General features: G+C 54.0%; 3 protein-coding genes across 11 annotated transcripts; 2 read left to right on the top strand and 1 right to left on the bottom strand.

Annotated features, from left to right (window-relative positions):
• The first annotated feature begins 324 nt into the window (after positions 1–324).
• On the top strand, positions 325–6992 carry ACHE (acetylcholinesterase (Yt blood group)). 5 transcript variants are annotated; one of them, XM_070412709.1, is made up of 7 exons: positions 325–888; positions 1730–1813; positions 1964–2150; positions 2447–3562; positions 3930–4414; positions 5178–5347; positions 5458–5816. In XM_070412709.1, the coding sequence occupies exons 1-7, from the start codon at positions 485–487 to the stop codon at positions 5580–5582; spliced, it is 2571 nt and encodes an 856-aa protein (XP_070268810.1). In that variant the 5' UTR covers positions 325–484; the 3' UTR covers positions 5583–5816. The 5 variants fall into 5 exon arrangements, with proteins under 5 accessions (XP_070268810.1, XP_070268812.1, XP_070268811.1 ...); XM_070412710.1 differs by lacking the exon at positions 5458–5816 and adding an exon at positions 6180–6992 and having other exon boundaries at positions 328–888; XM_070412711.1 differs by lacking the exon at positions 1730–1813.
• A 97-nt stretch (positions 6993–7089) lies between these two features.
• On the top strand, positions 7090–7840 carry UFSP1 (UFM1 specific peptidase 1). The gene has a single exon (XM_070412714.1). It carries the CDS (start codon positions 7181–7183, stop codon positions 7634–7636), a length of 456 nt encoding a protein of 151 aa, XP_070268815.1. The 5' UTR covers positions 7090–7180; the 3' UTR covers positions 7637–7840.
• Positions 7841–20335, bottom strand: SRRT (serrate, RNA effector molecule). Of its 5 annotated transcripts, none has more exons than XM_070412706.1 (20): positions 20045–20335; positions 19646–19785; positions 15058–15186; positions 14702–14848; positions 14264–14452; positions 12287–12456; positions 11969–12153; positions 11659–11757; positions 11458–11575; positions 11106–11260; positions 10670–10731; positions 10475–10553; positions 9975–10163; positions 9523–9696; positions 9280–9433; positions 8921–9114; positions 8657–8813; positions 8364–8465; positions 8128–8254; positions 7841–8035 (listed from the first exon to the last, which is right to left on the bottom strand). In XM_070412706.1, exons 2-20 carry the CDS (start codon positions 19765–19767, stop codon positions 7960–7962), a joined length of 2628 nt encoding a protein of 875 aa, XP_070268807.1. In that variant the 5' UTR covers positions 19768–19785; positions 20045–20335; the 3' UTR covers positions 7841–7959. The 5 variants fall into 5 exon arrangements, with proteins under 5 accessions (XP_070268807.1, XP_070268809.1, XP_070268804.1 ...); XM_070412708.1 differs by having other exon boundaries at positions 8364–8453; XM_070412703.1 differs by having other exon boundaries at positions 11106–11263; positions 20045–20334.
• Between the last annotated feature and the right edge of the window lie 566 nt (positions 20336–20901).

Here is a 20901-nt window from a genome sequence, read left to right as displayed (position 1 = left end):
CTCACAGAACAGTCTGGGGGCGCCCGGGCCAGGCCGCTCCCACCTGCGCGCGGCGGCAGCCAATGAGAGCCTGGCCTAGTGATGTCATGCCCCTACCCGACCCCTGGGAAGAACGTCCGAGGTCACCCGTCGGAACAGCGCAAACCCACCCAAGGGGTTCCCGAAGTTTCCACTGCGGCGGAGTGCGGGCTCGCCCCGCACCCTTGTGCATGCCACCATTTGACCTTCCCTCCCCGAGTCCCTTCCCCTCCTCTCCTTCATGGGGTCCCCTTCGTTTCCACTTGTGATCTTATGTGCACATGTTCATTTCCACCGCTGCGCCCGAGAGTGTCCCATGTCACCTTTTCTCCGCCGGGGCCACCGGGGCCTCGGAGGCGGCCCCGCCTGCCATCCCGGCTGCGTCGGGGCCAGGGATGCTAATGGATCCGGTCCCCGGCCCCGAACGAAGCTGTCGCCCACCGTGTCCGAGAGTGTCCGTCTGTGAATGTCTGTCCCTGCGTTTGTCCGCGGCTGTCACTGCATGAGACCGTCCGTCTGCGCGTGTCTGTCTCGCGCGCTTCTGCTCGTCTGTCCTTGCGGGTGTCTGCGCCGCCACCGCCGGGCCTTTGGGTCGCGTCTGTCACCGCGTGTCTGTGCGTCTGTCGGCGGCTGTCAGCGGCGTCCGTCTGGGCCCCAGGGTCTCCGAGTCTCCGCTCCGAGGGAGGGAGGGAGAGAGGAGGTGGCAGCCCCGGGCGGTGGGGAGTGGCGGGGGCGGAGACAGTGGGCGGGGGCGCGGTGCGGGCCGGAGGGGTGTGTGCGGGGGGCCGGAGGCGGCTGTCAGAGTCGGCTCAGCCTGCGCGGGGGGAACAGCGGCCGCCTCCCGCTCCCGGCCCGGCTCGGCCGCCTCAGGTGAGTCTCCCGCCCGGCTCCGGACCCCCCTCCCCGCGGCCCGTGGCCCGTGGGACACGGCGCCTTCCCGGAGGGATCCAGGCCCCTAATCGGACGCCCAGAGACGCCCCCCACCCGCCGCCCACACTCAGCCTTCACGCTAAGCTCGCCGCCGAAGACGTACGGTTGCTGGTGCGGGAGCCGGCACCCCGGAGGGCTGGCCGCCGCCGCAGCTCCCGCTTTCCTGTGGGGACCCCCGAGCGCCCAGGACCCCGTTAGTCCTCAAGTCTGAGGCCACGGGAAGACGGACGCCCCCTGCTGAGGGCGGAACCCAGGCCGCGCAGGTTCCTGGCGTCCGGCTGCCACCCCCACCCCCACCCACCCCGCCGATCCCGCGACCCCAGCGCCCCGCCGCAGCCCCCTGCCTGGCCCAGGCATCCCCCTCCCACGGGGACTCCGTCTCTATTTTGGGGGAAGGGGAGGTTCAGCGGAAGCCCCGAGTTATAATTAGCCCCACTCGGGTTTCCTAGATAATCTCAGCCCCGCCACCACCCCAGCTCAGGGCGGCGGGGGTTGGGTGCGGGGTGACCGCCGCGAGAAGGGGGGAGTTCCGACCCGGGGAATTTTGATCCCTTGGCTGGAGATGCCGGAACCACAGCAGCTGCGGCCCCAAAATAGCGCCCCCGCCCCCTGCAGCGGGGGATCTCCGGAGCTCGGAGAACACAGGCGTCCCGGTTCGCCCTTCAGACCCCTCCGCAATGCCCTCCAGCCCCCAGACCCCCGCCCCAAGTTTTCTGCTCCTTTGCTTGGGGCGGGGAGCGCCGTTATTTTATCGGTTTCTACTGCCCCCCGCTGGCGGCAGTGTGCACAGCATCATCAGACGAATGAGGGACGAGTCCTGGGGTCCAAGGCTGGCGAACCCGTTCGCGGAGGCTAGGCGACCGGGGTGCGCAACTGATGGGCACCCACGGGTACCAGCACGCTGTGCCAGACAGTGGACGAGGCGGGCTGGGCGGGGCAGGGTGTGGGGTAGGCAGGATTTGGGTGCCCCAGGACCTGCGGCTCCCACACCCTGAATGCCCAACCCACCCTCCAGGGCCCCAGCCCTGGCCAACGCAGGAGAGGCTGTGCCTTCACGCCACCGCACGCGCCCCCATTGGCACCTCCCATCATCGAGGGCTCCACCCCTGTCGGGTGGCCTCTGCGTGGACTGCAGCCTCTGGTGCGGGTGCCCACAAGGCTCACACTGGGCCCAGTCCAGCCCACCCAGCGGGGGGAAGGAGGTGAGGGCGGTGGGTGCTCTGTGGGTCAGGGAGGGTCTGCTTGGCAGGTCTCATCCGTTGCTTACAGCTGTCTGTCTGGGTGCGCATGGGCCTGATCTCTGTCCCCTCCGGCTTCTCACTGTCTGCCTGTGTCCTTGTCTCTGCTTGTCTGTCTCCTTCCCTCCATTTCTCTCCTCCTCTTTGCCAACCTGCCCCACCTCCTCTGCAGCTTAGCGATAACCCCTGGGCAAGAGTGTTATCTAATCCCCTCCTGGCAGCCTCAGGCCTTCACCCTCTGCCTTTCTTTCTCCTAACAGCCGCCTGCCTGCCTTGGCAGCCATCTGCCTGCCTTGGCAGCCATGAGGCCCCCATGGTGTCCCCTGCATACTCTCTTCCCACCGTTCCCACTTCTCCTCCTCCTCCTCCTCCTCTTCCTCCTGGGAGGAGGGGCAGAGGCTGAGCGCCCAGAGGACCCGGAGCTGCTGGTGATGGTGCGTGGGGGCCGGCTTCGGGGCACCCGCCTAATGGCCCCTGGGGGCCCTGTCTCTGCTTTTCTGGGCATCCCCTTCGCAGAGCCACCCGTAGGCCCCCGTCGCTTTCTGCCACCAGAGCCCAAGCGACCCTGGCCAGGGGTGCTAGATGCCACAGCCTTCCAAAGTGTCTGCTACCAATACGTGGACACCTTGTACCCTGGCTTTGAGGGCACCGAGATGTGGAACCCAAACCGTGAGCTGAGTGAGGACTGCCTCTACCTCAACGTGTGGACACCGTACCCTCGGCCTAAGACCCCCACCCCTGTCCTCGTCTGGATCTATGGGGGTGGCTTCTACAGTGGGGCCTCCTCGCTGGACGTGTATGATGGGCGCTTCCTGGCCCAGGCAGAGGGGACTGTGCTGGTATCCATGAACTACCGGGTGGGAGCCTTTGGCTTCCTGGCCCTACCAGGGAGCCGGGAGGCACCAGGCAATGTGGGTCTTCTGGATCAGAGGCTGGCCCTGCGATGGGTGCGGGAGAATGTGGCAGCCTTCGGGGGGGACCCGATGTCAGTGACTCTGTTTGGGGAAAGTGCAGGTGCCGCCTCTGTGGGAATGCACCTCCTGTCCCCACCCAGCCGGGACCTGTTCCACAGGGCTGTGCTGCAAAGCGGTGCACCCAACGGGCCCTGGGCTACGGTGAGCATGGGAGAGGCCCGCCGCAGGGCCACACTGCTGGCTCGACTCATAGGCTGTCCCCCAGGTGGGGCTGGTAGCAATGACACAGAGTTGGTCGCCTGCCTGCGGACACGGCCAGCTCAGGACCTGGTGGACCACGAGTGGCATGTGCTGCCTCAGGAAAGTGTCTTCCGCTTCTCTTTTGTGCCTGTGGTAGATGGAGATTTCCTCAGTGACAACCCGGAGGCCCTCATCAACACTGGAGATTTCCACGGCCTGCAGGTGACTAGTGGCTGGAGCGGGTAGAGCTGGTTCCTCTATGCCTGTTCTCCCACTTACCCACCCTACCCCTGGGGACCCTTGCAAAGGTTCCTCTATGCCTGTTCTCCCACTTACCCACCCTACCCCTGGGGACACTTGCAAAGGCTTCTCTTCCCTGAGGGCTCAATCCCAGGGTGGCCAGTGGGACAGAGAGGAAAGAAAATGTGGGTATATTTTCTCCTCTCCGTCCCCCAATCTCATACTCTCTTCCTCCATGGTTCTGGGTCTGGAACTGTCCATCTCTGACTCTTTGTCCATCTGTTTCTGTCTGCCTGTCTGTCTGTGTCTGCCTCCACCCCCTCCCTATTCCTTCATCCTGTTCCCCCAGGTGCTGGTGGGTGTGGTGAAGGATGAGGGCTCCTATTTTCTGGTTTACGGGGCCCCAGGCTTCAGCAAAGACAACGAGTCTCTCATCAGCCGGGCCCAGTTCCTGGCCGGGGTGCGGGTCGGGGTCCCCCAGGTGAGTGACCTGGCTGCCGAGGCTGTGGTCCTGCATTATACAGACTGGCTGCACCCTGAGGACCCGGCTCGCCTGAGGGAGGCCATGAGTGATGTGGTGGGTGACCACAATGTCGTGTGCCCTGTGGTTCAACTGGCTGGGCGACTGGCCGCCCAGGGTGCTCAGGTCTATGCCTACATCTTTGAACATCGTGCATCTACGCTCTCCTGGCCCCCCTGGATGGGGGTGCCCCACGGCTACGAGATCGAGTTCATCTTTGGGCTCCCTCTGGAACCCTCGCTAAACTACACCATTGAGGAGAGAGCCTTTGCCCAGCGACTGATGAAATACTGGGCCAACTTCGCCCGCACAGGGTTAGCAGTGCCAAAGGGTGGATGGCCTCCGGGAGCCAGGGAGGCTGGGAGGACAAAGAGAAAGGGGGAGGAAGACAAGCAGAGACAGAGAGGAAGGGCCAGAAAGAGAGGGGAGAGTTCACAAAGGAAAGGAGACAACGGGGGAGAGAATGACAAAGGAGAATGGGAGAGAAAGGAAGGAGAAAGTGGGGTGGCAGATTCTGAAGAATCAAGGACAGTAATGGAGGGAGGCAAAGAAAAGAGATGGACAAGGAGAGACAGAATTACAACAGCAGTTAAGAGCGTGAACTGTAAAGCTGGATCAATTAGATCAGTGGTGATTTTATTACACACACACACACACACACACACACACACACACAGAGTTTACCTGTCTGAAGAAGGGGACAATAAATCCAGTGTCACATGGGTGTTGTCAAAAGTAAATGTGATGTTTGTAGAGATAGGACTGGGCCTGCTTACATAACAAGAGCGCAATAAATCACCAATTTTTTTAAATGAGAGAAACAAAGACAACGATGGGGCAGGAAAATGGAAGGAAATGGAGAGGAGAGACAGAAAGAGGGCAGACTCCAGATGATGAGGGATACTGGAGAAGAGAAAGAAGGGTTAAAGCAGCAGTGGGAGGGAAGGGATGGGGCTCCCCTTGGAGCTAAGAGGGCATGGGGTCTGGAAGCACCTGCCTCCTCCTCTTCATCTCCATCCCCCAACCTCAGGGCGGGGCAGGCTTGACTGAGGCTGAGCCTTCCCTTTATTTACACAGGGACCCCAATGACCCCCGGGACCCTAAAGCCCCGCAGTGGCCACAGTACACGGGGGTATCGCAGCAGTACGTGAGCCTAAACCTGCGGCCTCTGGAGGTGCGGCGGGGGCTGCGAGCCCAGGCCTGCGCCTTTTGGAATGGCTTCCTACCCAAATTGCTCAGCGCCACCGGTATGTAGGGCCAGCGGGTAGGGGCTGGGCCCAGGGGCAAGAAATGGGGCGTGGAGAGAGAGAGGGGAGTGGAAGCCGGCGGGGTGTAACCCCTCTCTTCTCCCCACCAGCCTCGAAGGCTCCCAGCACCTGCCCAGGCCCCGCCCACGGGGAGGCTGCCCCGAGGCCCAGGCCCGGCCTCCCCCTGCCCCTCCTTCTCCTCTTCCTCCTCCTCTCCCGGCTCCAGCGGCTGTGACCACGGCCTCTTCCACTCCGGCCTCTGGGGGCCCCTCTTCTAATGAGTGGTCGGGCCGGGGGGAGGGCCCCACTCAGGGATCTCCGACCCAGCGCCCCTCCCCCTCAAACCAAGAAGCTCACACTGGACAGGGCGTGGGGGAGGGTTGACCTACGATCCGTCTCAGGGACTCACACGCCTTTGTTGTTTAAATGGAAAAGCCCATTTTCTTTTTTTATAAAATTATTCCTTGGAGCCTGAGACGTGTTGTGGGGAGAGGGAAGACTCGGGGCTAGCTAGCAACTCCCCGTGGGGCTATAACCGTCAACCGTTTCTGTCTCTTCTCTTTTTCCCATTAACCCACGGATGCTCCCCGCGCCCGATCCCTTCTGTCCTCTTGTCTTCCGGTCATTTTCTCCCCATCTCTCCTCCCTCCCGCCAATCCTTCTCTGGCCCCACCTCCACCCTCATCCTCCCGGTCTCTCGTGTTTCTCACATCCACCTGATCCTCTTTCCACCATCCCACGTGCCGCTCCTTGTGTCCTCCTGCACTCACAACCCCCACCCGACCTCCTCCACGTCCTCCTCCCACCCACTTGTCGGGCGCCCTGGCCGCAGACACGCTGGACGAGGCGGAGCGCCAGTGGAAGGCCGAGTTCCACCGCTGGAGCTCCTACATGGTGCACTGGAAGAACCAGTTTGACCATTACAGCAAGCAGGACCGCTGCTCAGACCTGTGACCCAGGCGGGACCCCACGTTCTGCCGCCCTATCCGCCCCCCCCCCCCCCCGGTCCCCAAGTTGTATATACTATTTATCTAAGGGCTGGGATATTACAGAGGAGCCCTAGACCCACCCCAACTTTCCCCCGGGGCTCCTGGTCCTCTGCATGTCTCGGCCGAGCCCCCGACCCCGCGGTGCCTTCGCCCCTCTGGGCTGCCAATAAACTGTTACAGCCAAAGGTGTGTGCGCGACTGGGGGCGGTAGGGCAGAACGCCTAGCCAATTGGGCTCAGGGGATGGGGGTGGTCGCTGGGACCTACGTTCTGGCCCACCCAGCGCTGGGACACAAGGCGCCACCCCGCAAGGAGAACTCGCGTCTGCGCAGTCAGAAGGGAGGTACGGTGGGGCGGGGCGGCGGTGCATTGTGGGAACCCTACAGGCCACCAGGTCCTCGGGGCCTAGCGGTGCAACCTCCACTGATTCGTGCTGCCCGGCGCTATTGTTGCCAGAACCTACGCTCCGGTCCTGCTCACAGCTCGCCTAAGACCCAACCTGCGCACCGGTCCTGCCCGCAGCTCGCCCAAGACCTGGGCCGGCCGAGAGTAAGTGCTAGATCCTGAATTCTCCCCGGAGTTCGCTCCACGCCGCCAGACGCTACTTCCGCCCTAACTCTGCAGCTCCGCTACTTCCCACCGCCCTGGAGCCACTGAAGGACGTACATCTGGGCCTTGCGCCACCCGCCCGCGGCCCCGCTCGCCTGGCCGTCCTCTCGGGCCACTACCTCTACTATCACTATGGCTGCGACGGCCTGGACGACCGGGGCTGGGGCTGCGGATACCGAACTCTGCAGACGCTGTGCTCGTGGCCACATGGCCGGCCCGTGGGTGTTCCCGGATTGATGGACGTGCAGGCCGCGTTGGAGGACATGGGTGACAAGCCCCCTGGGTTCCGCGGCTCCAGGGACTGGATCGGCTGTGTAGAGGCCAGCCTCTGCCTCGAGTACTTCGGAGGACCCCAGGGGCGCCTATGCCACGTTCCCCGTGGAGCTGGGCTTCAGGGGGAGCTGGAGAGACTTCACTCCCACTTCGCAGGGGGCGGAGGGCCTGTAATGGTTGGGGGGGATGCGGATGCCCAGTCTAAGGCCTTGCTGGGAGTCTGTCTGGGGCCAGGCACCAAAGCCTTCGTCCTGGTATTGGACCCTCACTGCTGGGGTGCTCCAAAAAACCCCACTGAACTACAGATTGCTGGGTGGGTGGGCTGGCGAGAGGTGAGCACAACATTTGACTCCAAGTCCTTCTACAACCTGTGTTTGACCAGCCATAACTCTGAAAAGCAGCTGCCTCCCCAGGACTGAGACGTTCCCAAAACAGGACTGTCTCCGGCCCCACACACTCTCAAGGGCAGAGGCTTAGAGACTGCAGGATGCCAGGCCCCCAGGAAGTCCCAGTAGAGCCTGGAAACTTTGGCATCAATAAAGTGACAAGGCCCAGCTTAACCATTGCCCCAGCCAATGTTTGGGAGGATTTGGGGAGGTATATAATATACACTTGGTGAGGAATCACTGCAGAAGTGCTTTTATTGGCAGTAGGGCTGGACGTACAAAAAATTCTGAAGAGCTGGATGGGACAAGGCAGTCACAAGTATAGATGGTATTGAGAGTGAGGGAAAGTCGATGGCTCAAAAGAAATCCACATCATCTGGAGCATCCAGGTCACGGTATTCGACAATGGCCCGTGGATCTCCACGGGCCATCCTGTGAGATAAGAAAGAGATAAAATGGGATGAGAGTTGAGGGTCCCAGTTTGAAGAGGGCAAGAAAACTTGGACATCTTAGCTCATTCTCACCTGTTTCGAGGTTTCCCAGGATAACCTCCCTGGCCTCGGAAGGCATCATAGTTCCCTCGGCCAGCACCATAAGGGGCATGGGGATATGGAGGCCCTCCTGTGGGGACTGCAGGGCGGACAGCACCAGCTATGAAAAAGATCAGTGTTGAGCTGAAAACCTATGACCTCAACTATATCTTAGCTGCTTTCTCCCAACCCCTCACAACCAAGCCCTTTCAAGACCTTCCTATACTTACCTCCATACCCCAAAATAGGGGGCCGGGGCTGGCCATAGGGCATCAGGCTCTGGGGAGTCTGGTGTGGGTAGGGGAGTCCTGGAGTCAGGCCTGGGGGGAGTACAACACAGACAGGGACATGAATTACTGGGGAAGGAGGTCTGGGGGGGAGACAGGACACAACTAGCTGTTAGGAATATGGCCAGAGGGGGTAAGGTAGAAACTTTTTCAGGGGACAACAGGATAAAGAACCAGGAGTCCTTGAAGAGTCAAGGGAGAGTGAATGTGGCAGACCCTCATGGATCGTATCTTACTCTGGGCAGGGCCAGGTGGCTGAGCTGGCTTGATCTCAGGCAGAGCTGGGCGCTTAGCATCAGTGAGAAAGTTGTTAAAAAATGCTACCTCCTTCTTCACTTCCTCAATTTTCTCCGAATGCTTATTGAAGATATGTTTGCGTACAAACTCAGGTCCCTGGATGCAGAGGAAAGAGTCAGAACTGAACAAGCAGTTCCCTAACTCCCCAGACCCCACAATAATCACCCTTCCCTCCCACCTATCCCATAACTAATATCCCAGACCTTGAATTTCTTGCCACTGAGAGGGCATAGCCACTTATCCTTGCCCAGTTCCTGGGTGTTAGAGGTGACAAATTTTTCCACTTCCTGCTCAGGATCTTTGCGACCCATCTTCTGGGCCTCTTCCTCTGAAAGAGATTCCCGCACACTCAGCAGTGGAGTCAGCTTCTCCTCAAACGTCTTCTGCCACTCTAGAACTGTGGTTTGGGAACAAAGGCAGACAGCAGGTTGAAAAGGAAGCCAGAGCAAGGAATAAGCAAGGAGGGGATTAGAGGAGAAGGTGACAGAGCACTGCTTCAGAGCAGAACTAAAACCAGCCAGGGAGAAAGGGGCACTAGAGGAGACTCAGGTGGGGAGCTCACCTTCTCCATGACTGATGCGGTTGGGTGGCATGGGTCCCCGGACATGGATAATGCCACAACGGTTGGGCATTTCATCTTCATTGGGGTACTCGCATGTGTTATAATAATCCAGGGAATGCACAATGCGCAAATAGAGGAGTAGTTTGTCCAAAACCTACGGGAAATGAAAAGCCATGAGTTCACCACACTTCGCCCTATATCACCCCAAGCCAGGTTCTCATCCCACTCTGCTCTCACTGGCACCTTGATCAGCTTCTCATCTCGTTCCACGTTGATCTCCGCTGGGTTTCCTTCCTTAGGAGGCTCCTCAGGGGGGGGCCCGCCACTACTCCCCAGCAGCTCTTCCTCCTCAGCACTCACTTCCTCAATCAGGTAGTCAGTGATATTCTTCAAGATTGGGTTCTGAGAGGGCAGGCTCTAGTTGGGAGGGAGAAGAAAAGCAAGTGAGGCAGAGAAAGCCCCTTAGGGTAGGTAGCCTAGGAACCCAATTTGAAAGGCAAGGTGAGGCTGAAAGAATTCAAGGCTCACTTGACCTGTTACCGCTGCCTCAGGATTTGTCTTCATGTTTGTATTTATTCTACACATTAGCCCACAAATAATCACTAACACCAATCTGTTCTCCTGGAAAACCAGAGATGCCCACAGATGAGGGGGTATTGGCTGCTTTTGAAAAAATTCTATGGAGAGTCACTGACTGTTGGCAGAGGAGGTGTCCCCGGCTCAGAGGCCCAGAGCTGGGTCCTGTCGTCCAACGTATGGATCAGCTTGGCTGCCAGCTTGATGTCATTGCGCACTATCTGCTTGTGTTGAGTAATGCCATTGATATTGCGGACGCGACGGGTCAGGTCTCTGTTCACACCAGGACTCAGCTCACACTCCCGGAGCTGGGAAGAACAGAAAGCTTACCAACACTTGCCCAAGAAGCAGCAACTCAAAAGACTGGCCCTATTGAGAGCACCAGTGATTAGACTGTGAGTTCCCTGAGGACAGGGATCAGGTGTGTTAACAGTCCCAGAGCCTAGCCCAGAGACAAGAGTACACAATTAATGTAAGCAGACTAAATAGATGAAATAGGGGGCAAAATGAAAGAATAGGAGGCAGAATGAAAGAAGCAATCAATGAACAAAGCATTCGGAGGTGTGCAGCATAGAGAGCCACACTTCTTCCTCACAACAGTCCTGCTCCCAGTACTCACTCGGATATTCTGCAGATTCCAACAGATTTCTTTGATGTTAACACTGCGGTCAAATGTCACCCAGCCACGACGGAAAAACCTAAACAAGAACAAAGATGTTAACATAATCCTGGGGTGAAGGTGATGTTGGCCATTAACCTTCCCCCTGCACCTTTTCTCCAAGTGTCCAGGGTCACACTTCTCTCCATCCCTCACCTCCTCTCAGGCTGGGGCTCCGATAATGCCACACGCATAAAGCCTGGATATCTTTTACAAAGCTGGACAAGCAGAGGAACAGAAACCCCATTAGTAATTTAAGGATTCACATCTTCCTTCAATCCCCCCTATCCTCAGGACCCTAGGGAACTGCCTTTAGTCTTTACTCGGACAAGGAAAAAACAACGAAGAGCTTCAGAGTAACAGCATTTAAAAGCAAATGGTGCAACCAGGACCAGCCCTGGAAAGGCACGGGCCCATAGGAAAGGAGCCTCCCTGTTACAGAAATAGGGATGTGTGTCAGAAGCAGTGTCAGATTATCTTCTCCCCACCTAGTGTACCGCCCCCGCCCCCCAAATTCTTCCTCCACCCGACCTTGGGCAAAACATGGAGCCTGGGTGTTGTCCCTGCCCCCAATGCCATTTTCCCCACTCACAGAAATGATCTCAGCCCGGGAAATGTTAGGTGCGATATTGCGCATAAAGAGAGAGCAAGTCTTATGCAGAGGCCGGGGTTTACATTCCAGCCCAGGAGCATCCTTGGGCTTCTCCCTTTCTTCTTCCTTGGGCTTCTCCTTTTCCTTGAGTGCTTCTTCTATGCAGGATATGGTGGGAGTTGGTTAGTTTTTATTATTGATTTTGGAGGAGATAGAAAAGCTGTCAAACTCCCATCCCACCTCCCCCACGCCCTTCCTTCTCTCTCAAAAAGCCACCCTCCCATCAATTTCACCATCTCACCTGCCCCACCATTCATAGAAAGAGAATGGACTAGGAGAAAATAAAACCTACCAGCCTCCTCCTTCTCCTCCTCAGCTTGGCCACTCTCTGACTCTGACTCTGACTCCGACACACTGCCTTCGTCAAAGCTGTCATCACCACTGTGCTTCCTATTCCGCTTCTTGCTACTCTGTGGGAGCCACAGCAAGAGGGGATGAGCCAGACTACCAGGACCCCAGTCCAGACACTGACCACATGCAAGAGATCCTCTACCTTTTTGGCTTCTTTTTCAGAGTCTTCTTTCTTCTCTTCCTTGTCCCCATCACCCTCAGATTTCTTAGTTTTGTCATCACTAGAACTGCCATTTTCAACCTACAGGTAGAGACAGTCATGAGAATGTCCATTTCCCCAACAACCTCTATCAGAGGACCCCTCCCCCCTCAACAACTGAGCCCAGAAGTTCACCTGTCCCCCACCCTATACACAGCCCTCTAGCTCTAACTCCTGTGGACCCCAGCACAACTGAAACAGTTCCGTTCCCCTGGCACTCACAGGCAGCACCCAGAGACCCCAGCACTCAGACCTGTTTGCCATCTTCTTTCTTGTCTTCCTTCTCATTAGCCTTGCGCTCTCCATCCACCAGGCCTGGTGCAGCCCGCCCTTCCTCTTTCTTGCTGGGCTCCCCAGGCTTTCCTGCCTGTTCCTCCTCCTCCTCCTGCTCCAGGATGCGTAGATCATTCTCTGTACCTCCTTCCATCTTAATCACAGCTACCAACACAGGGAACAGAAGTCACAATCCAATGGTCCTAGCTTTCATCCTCTGGCTTTCTGTCAACCTGCTTCTATTTCCCAACCAAGACCTTGGTCACCAGACATCCACTGCCCAAACCAATCCACACACCTGCATCCAGCATCTTGACAATGGCATCAGCTTTGTCTATGTCCAGGAGAAGATTATCAAACCAGCCACTCTCCATAAGGGACAGGAATACCCTCAGTCGGTTTTGCAGGGCCCCTCGGGCCTCCTGCCGACGCTTTCCCACCTCATCTGGGTGGTACTTAGACCGAAACCTATGAAGGAAGTGGGGAGGGAAGAGACAAAATGGTCACTGGAGGCCAGGGCCAGGACATGGGGAGGGGCCCACGAAAATCAGAACTTTGCCCCCATCCTCTCACACCCATAAAAGATCATAAAAGCAGATATTGGGGAGAGGGGTATAATAAAAACACCCAATATCCCCAAAGAAACCAAAGGTTATTTTCTGAGATTTTGGGGAGAGCCAGAAACTAAGAGCTCTAGATTTGGGAAGAGTAATGATTATAGGGGGGCCGGGGTTAGAAAGGCAGATCAATTGCCTTAAATCTCTGGGAGACACTAACTTAAAAAGTGTAGTTTCCCAAAGCTTCTGAGAGGAAGGCTAAGGAAATAATAGGCCCAAAGAACCTCCCTCTCCTTGCCAACCCCAAATTAGAGTCATTAAGAGGACTGCTCCCACCAACTCCCTTCATCCCTAGGTGGAAGACAGGGGGAAACCTGAAATTTACCAGTTAGGAAAAGCCAAAAAAGGCAGGATACCTTTATTATTCCCCCCTTGGGAAGATAAGCAGATGGTGAAGGTACAGGGAAAGACCAAAGGGAAAAACTGAAGTGCCCTTTTAACCTCAGGTACTGCCCACAGGGAGAGCGAGAAAAGAAGGGTAGAGGATTAGGGTAGAGTATGAATACATTTAAAATAGGACTTTGGGGTAAAAAACAAGAAATGAAGCATGAGAAAAAGGAGAAAGTATAAGAAAGTCCCAGATATCAAAAACAAAAGGAAAAATGGAAGATCAGACAGAGAAACTGAGGGGGGGGGGGGGGGGGGTGTTAGGCTGGGAGCAAGAACAGAGACAGGGAGAGAAAAGTACATGAGAGTGAGACAGAGAAAGAAGAGGACAGTGAAAGACATTAACAGAACCATAAGTTGAGCATAAGAGGAAAGAAAAGCTGCAGGCATCACCTCCAGGATCTTTACCTTGGCCGCTTGGTCAAACAGAGCTCAAGATTTAACTAGCGCGCCCAGGGCCCATGCTGGCAGGTGGGCCACCGGCTGGCTCCTGGCTGGGGTGTCCCGGCCCGGATGCCGCACCCCCGCGGGACTCCGCGGTGGGGGCCCTGACTGACTAACTGCCTGAGCAATCACATTCAGCTAAACTGCTGCATTGTGCACAGCAGTGCCCTGCCTGTCTGCCTGGCCGGGGCAGTGCGGCTCAGCCCAGGGGCTCATGTATGGGCTGGGTATGGTGGGGGTGGAGGTGGGTTTGCTCCGAGCTCCGTCGATGAGCGGGTGTAGTTCCCAGTTCTGGCTCTTTTCAAGGAGGAGGAGCAGAAAGAGGATGAGGAGGAGGAGGAGCAGGAAGGGGGGAAAAGATGGTTGATTAAAATTAAAACATCCACAAAAAGAAAAAAATTAAAATTCTTTTTCTGTCAAATGACCCTGAGATCTTTGCTTTTCTTGTCTGGATTCACTCGTTGCTTTTGGGAGGACACCACAGCCACACAGGGTCCAGGCGATCAGGGATGACAATGACCCAAATCCAGCAAGGGGGGAAGCAGTCTGTCTGCTGCCCCAAGGGAATAGGTGGCTCTGGCCGGCTGCCTGGAGGTGTCCCACTGACTGAGGACAGTGGGGAAGGGAGATGGATAGGGGGCTGTGGCAGACACTGAAGTGAGGAGGAGAACCCATCAGCCAATGCTGCTGTAATTCCCATCCCCCACCCCACCCCCCAGGAAGTTCTGGATTGGGGAAAATGGGAAAAGGACAGGGCTGCAAGCTCCACTGGCAGGGCCAGGGGAAACATGCCAGGGAAAAGACCACAAGAAAGTGGGGGCACTCACCATTCCTCATCCTTATGAGCCAGGAAGAAATCCTGCATCTGCTGCCTCCGAAAATCCAGCTTGTAGTCATTATAGCGCTTAACTGCCTCTGTCTCATCCACAGAGTCATCCAACGATAGGAGAAACTCCTTGAAGCTTTTCATCACCGGTGGTGGCACACCCAAGTCAATCTCTGCAATGCTACCCAGCCTGGAGGAGGGGGAGATGGTCAGGAAGTCTTGGTTTTGGGGGAAGAGGTGGGAGGCTGGAGGGGCCGAGGTAGCCAGCTGCCCCCCTTCCTTTGCCCACATGGACCGCACCCCACGCACCAACCGCTACTACCCCCACAGGCACTCTGTGTATCTAACCCACCTCCTGCCACAGTTTTCAGCAACCCAAAGCATTCCCCAAGCCCAACAATTCCCTTCTCCCAAGAACCCTAGAACCACAGATCTTTACCTGGCCTGGATAGGCAGAACATGATGCTGCATGATGTGGACATCTGGATGGCCCCAGGGCTGAGGGGGGCCATAAGTTGGGCCCCCACCCCCCCCAGCATAGGGCATCTCATAGCCACTGTGGTATGGGTCAGAGCTGTGCTCATCCCTGAGGGTGGGGGACACAAAAGTCAGACAGAGGAGAAAATCATCTCTCCGGAACATAAAGGAGGATGGGACAGAGGGAGAGACATGGAATGTGGTCTCTTACCCAAGGGTTTAAAGGGACAAAAAAAAATGAGTTTATAGGAAGTTTGAGAAAAGGAAATGACAAAGTTCTCAGCAGAAGTGAGGGAAGATAAACTGTTGCCACCTCACCAGTCTCGCCTCATGCGCTTCTGTGGGGGGCTGAGCTCATGGCGGGGAGGAGAGAAGCGTTCTCGCCGATTCCGGTCATAGTCACGATATTCACCCCGACTGCGGCGCTCCCGACCACGGTCCCACTCTCTGGAGATAAGAACAAGTAACAGTAAGACACAGTTGGATATCCCAAGGTAACACTCCTGAACAGGACCTTCCAATCCTGAGACAGCAGACTAAAAGCTGAAAATTATAAAACTACCCTCTAAACAGAAAAAGACTCTTGCCTACTTCTATCACTTCAGCCATCACCCACAAACTAATGGGTCAACTCTCTTTCCTCCAGCCTGGCCTTTTCCCTGGATGCCAGACCAATATTAATAATCCCCTACTAGATGGCCACTGTCACCTTAAATTCAACATGTCGGAATTCAGCCTATTATTTCCACCATATGGGACCAAACTTATTTCCCTCCTCCTGTTTCCCATGCTCGGCATATCCATATATTACCATGTACCCAGTTACCAAGTATCACCCTCACCACGACTTTGTTATTGGTTTGTTAATCCTATGCCTCAAAGCCTATCAAAGCTGCCCTCTTCCCTGTCATCCCCTAGGTCATTTCTCCTCTGAGTGCAGCATGGGTTCTGCTTACCTGCCTCCTGTCTCTCCCGCCTTCTCTACAGTCAGTGATCTTTCTCAAACACAAATCCGATCATGCCATGCCCTTGCTTAAATGCCAGTACATAACACTGTTCAAAACCTTGGTTCCTAGCTGTCATCCTAGACTCTCCACCAGTCACTAGTACCCCATCCCCATCACAACAAAATAGCCTTTGCTCTAACCCAGAGGTTTTTCAAACTTCTTAGTCTTAGGACCCCCTTACACTCTTAAAATGTTTGAATACTAAAGAGTTTTTGCTTACGTGGATTATATCTATCAATACTTACTATATTCAAAATAAGAACAGAAAAATACCTATTTAATTTAAAGTTGTATATTAACATAAATTACAGATTTTTATTAAAAAATGGCTATTATACAAAAAAATATTAGTGAGAAAAGTGTCACAGTTTTTATATTTATAAATCTTTTCAAGGCCTGCTGTAACAGAGACAGCTAGATTCTCATATTTGCTTCTATTTTTAATCTTTTGTGATATTTGGTTGCTTGAAAAATATGAAGAAACCCTGGTCAGGCTGCTCAGCTGAATGGAGTATTGTTCCCATATGCCAAATGGCTGTGGGTTCGATCCCCGGTCAGGGCATATATGGGAGGCAACTGATCCATGTTTCTCTCTCATTTCTTCTCCCTTCCTCTCTTTAAAAAAAAAAAATCAATAAAAACTATTTTTTTTTAAAAAGAAAAGGAAATACTTTAATAGCCTTTTCAGATAACTGGGAATATTATTTGGTTCCACCTAAAACTTGACAAGAGGTAGTTTGCTATATTAAAATCCATTTTTCTACCTTGCTCTTTATTTTATTTTAAATATATTTTATTGATTTTTTTACAGAGAAGAAGGGAGAGGGACAGAGAGTTAGAAACATAAATGGGAGAGAAACATTGATCAGCTGCCTCCTGCACACCTCCTACTGGGGATGTGCCCGCAACCAAGGTACATGCCCTTGACCGGAATCGAACCTGGGACCTTTCAGTCCGCAGGCCGATGCTCTATCCACTGAGCCAAACCGGTTAGGGCTACCTTGATCTTTAAATGGATCTTGACACATCTCCTTAGACCAGTGGTTGGCAAACTGCGGCTCGAGAGCCACATGCGGCTCGTTGCCCCCTCGAGTGTGGCTCTTCCACAAAATACCGACTTCTGCACATGGGCCACGAAGTTTCAATAGCACTGTGCATGCGTGCCCACACGTGGTATTTTGTGGAAGAGCCACACTCAAGGGGCCAAAGAGCCGCATGTGGCTTGCGAGTCGCAGTTTGCCGACCACTGCCTTAGACAATATCAAAATATTAATTCATTAGTATCACTACCTATCTCCTCAGAAAAGACTTTAAATAGTGGGAAGCTGTCAAGGTCACATTGGTAGATACAAGTTTTCCAAAACTTCCATTTTCACTGGAAAGTTCCACTTCCTCATTGTCAACAAAAGTGACAATTTTTCTTGAAGTAACAGATTCTCTTAGTTTTCAAGAAAATTTCTGCCAAACACCCAAATACGATAACCAAAGTTTGACAATTTCATTCAGATTTTTTTAAATATATTTTTATTGATTTCATAGAGGAAGGGAGAGGAAAAGAGAAACATCAATGAGAGAATCATTGATTGGCTGTCTCCTGCACGCCCCCTACTGGTGATCAAGCCTGCAACCCACGCATGTGCCCTGACAGGGAATCAACCCAGGATCTCCTGGTTCATAGGTTGATGCTCAACCACTGAGCAACACCGGCTGGGCTCGTTCAGATTTTTAAACAACTAAAACAAACAAACAAACAAACAAAAACAAGCCCTAACCCATTTGGCTCAGCTGAGAAAAGGGTCAGCCTGTGGACTGAAGGATCCCAGGTTCAATTCCAGTCAAGGGCACATACCTAGGTTGTGGACTCCATCCCTGGTTGGGGGAGTGCCGGAGGCAGCCGATCAATGATTCTCTCTCATCATTGATGTTATATCTCTCTCTCCCTCTCTCCCTCTCTCTTCCTCTCTGAAATCAATAAAAATACATTTTAAAAAAACCTGTTATACAGCTCAGTTTAATCCCACAATGCTCTTCCTCAAGATAACCACTTTACTTCTATATGCATACTTCCCATTTGTCATGTGTATTAAAAAAATGTAAATGCAAGAATCCAATTTAATAAAAGTTTTACTGCTTCATCAAGGACATTAAGTGTAAGTGGTTTGGTTTATTTATTTTGTTCGTTTGTTTGTTTTTGTTTGATGCCACTGCCTTGATTTGTGCTAAGGCACCAGCAGTCTTACCTACCATTGCTATAGCACCAGCAGTGCAAATGTCACTGTGCAGTGAGAACAACAATACTACGGCACTATAAAAATAGTTGTAATTAATCTCACACACACCCTAGGGTCTGTGGACCACGTGGATTTTGAGAACCACTACTCTAAAAATACTAGAATATCTGCTCTTTTCTGCACCCATTATAGCCACAACTCAAAGCTTTTCACACTACCAATGTCTGGGGAATTCGACCTCATCTCCCCAAGTCTTGCTATAAGCATTACTTTCCCGTAACTCTCCCCAATACACCACCTCCACCACTGTTCCCCTCCCTTAAAAGATGCTCCTTCAATGGCTGCCATCTTTATGATGATCTCTCATACGTACTCATTTGTAGCATACACCCCAGAACATTTTGCCCCCCAAGACTGTAAGCTCCTTAAGGGCAACAAAGGCCAGTGTGCTCTGCAGTTGAGCACTGACCCGGGAACCAAGAAGACCCCGGGTTGGATCCCCAGTAAGGGTGTGTGCAGGAGGCAGCCAAGATGTTCCTCTCTCATAAATGTTTCTTTCTATCCCTCTCCCTTCCTCTCTCTCTCTGAAAATCAACTTTTTACAACCATATTTAAGATAAATAAAAAATAAATTAAAAAACTACATCTTATTCATCTTCAAAATCCAGAACACCTTTCCTTCTTTCTTAGAAAATAACCAAAGATGCCCTGACCGGTTTGGCTCAGTGGATAGAGCGTCGGCCTGCGGACTGAAGGGTCCCGGGTTCAATTCCGATCAGGGGCATGTACCTTGGTTGCGGGCACATCCCCAGTGGGGAGTGTGCAGGAGGCAGCTGATTGATGTTTCTCTCTCATCGATGTTTCTAACTCTCTATCCCTCTCCCTTCCTCTCTGTAAAAAATCAATAAAGTATATAAAAAAAAAGAAAATAACCAAAGAAAACAAAGTGCCAGAGTCTCTACAGTGAAGAGAGACACTCCGACTTACAGACCGAATGATTTGTTATCACAATAAGTCAGCAAAAACTTTTTTTCTGGTAATGTTTCCAAATGGAGCCACTGCCATCAGCTATTAGATATTGGTGATACCTCTTATATTTAAAAAACAAAATCTTCCAGTTTCTCTTAATCTTGATTTTTTTTTTTTGAAATCATATCACATGTTTCTTAATGAAAGCCACCCGACCTATAATTAACTCAAGAATATCCCAGAAAGCTAATCACTGGCAAATGAGACCTAGTCCCATCACAGTCGAACTCAACCATCACTGTCCAAAGACCTTTCTGACTTTAGGCAGGACAACCACAAGAAATGTAATCATCTCCTGCCAGGGAACTGGTCCGACCACCTCGCCACTCAAATCGACTCTATGCTACTTTGTCTGAACCAACCTTTCTGAAGTATAATTTACACACAGTGACATGCACACGTTTCAAGTACATTTATAAATTTTGCTTTTCCATACTCAAACTCTCTTAGTCCTATTGCTTTGATCTTCTGGATATTTCAATAATCTTTGGCCAATAGCAACTAGGTTTAACGAACCACATGAAACAATCAAGTATGAACGATTTCAGAGTCTGCCCTCCTCAAATGAAAAAGGAAAGGCAATGAGGGTGGAGTGCAGCAGAATGAGCCGGAGAACAAAACTGAGGGAAAGGGTCTTACCGGTCATTCCAGTCGTCCCCTCGGCGTCTCTCATCTCTCTCCCGCGAACGGTCATAGTCGCTGCGCTCTCTCCTGAACTTGTCCCTGCGTCTTCGGTCGTACTCGTCATCACTGTCACCCATGGCGCCGTCAATGGGGGTCTGGGGCCCAGACAGGGGTGCTCAGGGTGTTGGACGGCGACGAGAAGAGGAAAGGCTCGCCCCTCTGGAGCAGCACACCCGCCTCTTCCCGCAACTGCCGCCGTCTGCGGTCCCCGCCATCCTAAGTCTTCTTCCCCGGCGGGCGGACCGCCCCCACACTCCACTCCCCCGCCCACCCTCCCCACCCCGCCATCGGCTCAAGGCGCCTGTCCCTCCCTCCTGCCTCAGCCCCGGCTCCCAGGCCCCTCCCATCCCCCACCTGGGAGGGTCGCGACCGTTAGTCTCGCACTCCGACGTACTGGTTCTTTGGGAGACCTGGGCCCGCCCCTTGCCTCGGGCGCGCGGTGAGGACCGGGAAGAGGGTGAGAGGGAGATTCGGGCTCTCGGCTACGGGGTCGAGGAGACGCGATGAGAGCGGGGCAGTCGAGGATGAGCGGTCGGCGCGCGCCGCTCGCGCAGCGCCTGCGTCACTCGCGGAACTGCACCTCGAACTACAAACTACTACCCGAGCGGCTCTAACTGGAACTAAACCAAAGAGGGAAAGGCCGGGAGCACAGGAGGATGATGGGAAGGTACGGGGAACTCGGAAAGCTCGCGATATTTCTGGGGCGGGAACTGCGCGACTGTGAGGAACTACGGAGGCTGGGCTGGGCCAAGCTTAGCCTGGGGAGGGCGGTAGAGTCCTCTGGGCGTGAAGGAGCGCTTCCTTAGGCCGAGGTCGGAGGTCGCACTCACCCGGAAGTGTCTGGTTCTGGACCGTAGGCGTTAGCCGCCACCGCTTTGCTCGGGGTATTTCATGACTTCATCGGGGTTGTTCCCACTCTCCTCGCGTGGGGCAGGGGCTTGAGGAGTGCGGGCGTTTAGCGGGGTAGAGCGACCATTTTAAGCATTTCCCACCATTTTGTGTTCCCACCTGAGAACCAGCTTTTATCGGTGCCTAGTATGCCGTACCTGCAAAACTCATTATTCTTACTCTTCTTCGGCAGAGGTGCCCCCGTTTGTAAGTAACACTGTCAAATCTCAGTCTCATCCCCAACCAGTACTTTGATGACAGAGGTTGTAGGTTGAGATCTTGATCAACAGGCATTATCTAGCTGGCCCAGAGTAAATGCACTA

Source organism: Myotis yumanensis, unplaced genomic scaffold (genome assembly GCF_028538775.1).
Source record: "Myotis yumanensis isolate MYYU_CA2020_CCGP unplaced genomic scaffold, mMyoYum1.0.hap1 SCAF_4, whole genome shotgun sequence".
NCBI classification, from domain to species: domain Eukaryota; kingdom Metazoa; phylum Chordata; class Mammalia; order Chiroptera; family Vespertilionidae; genus Myotis; species Myotis yumanensis.
This window is presented reverse-complemented; position numbering and strand designations above follow the sequence as displayed.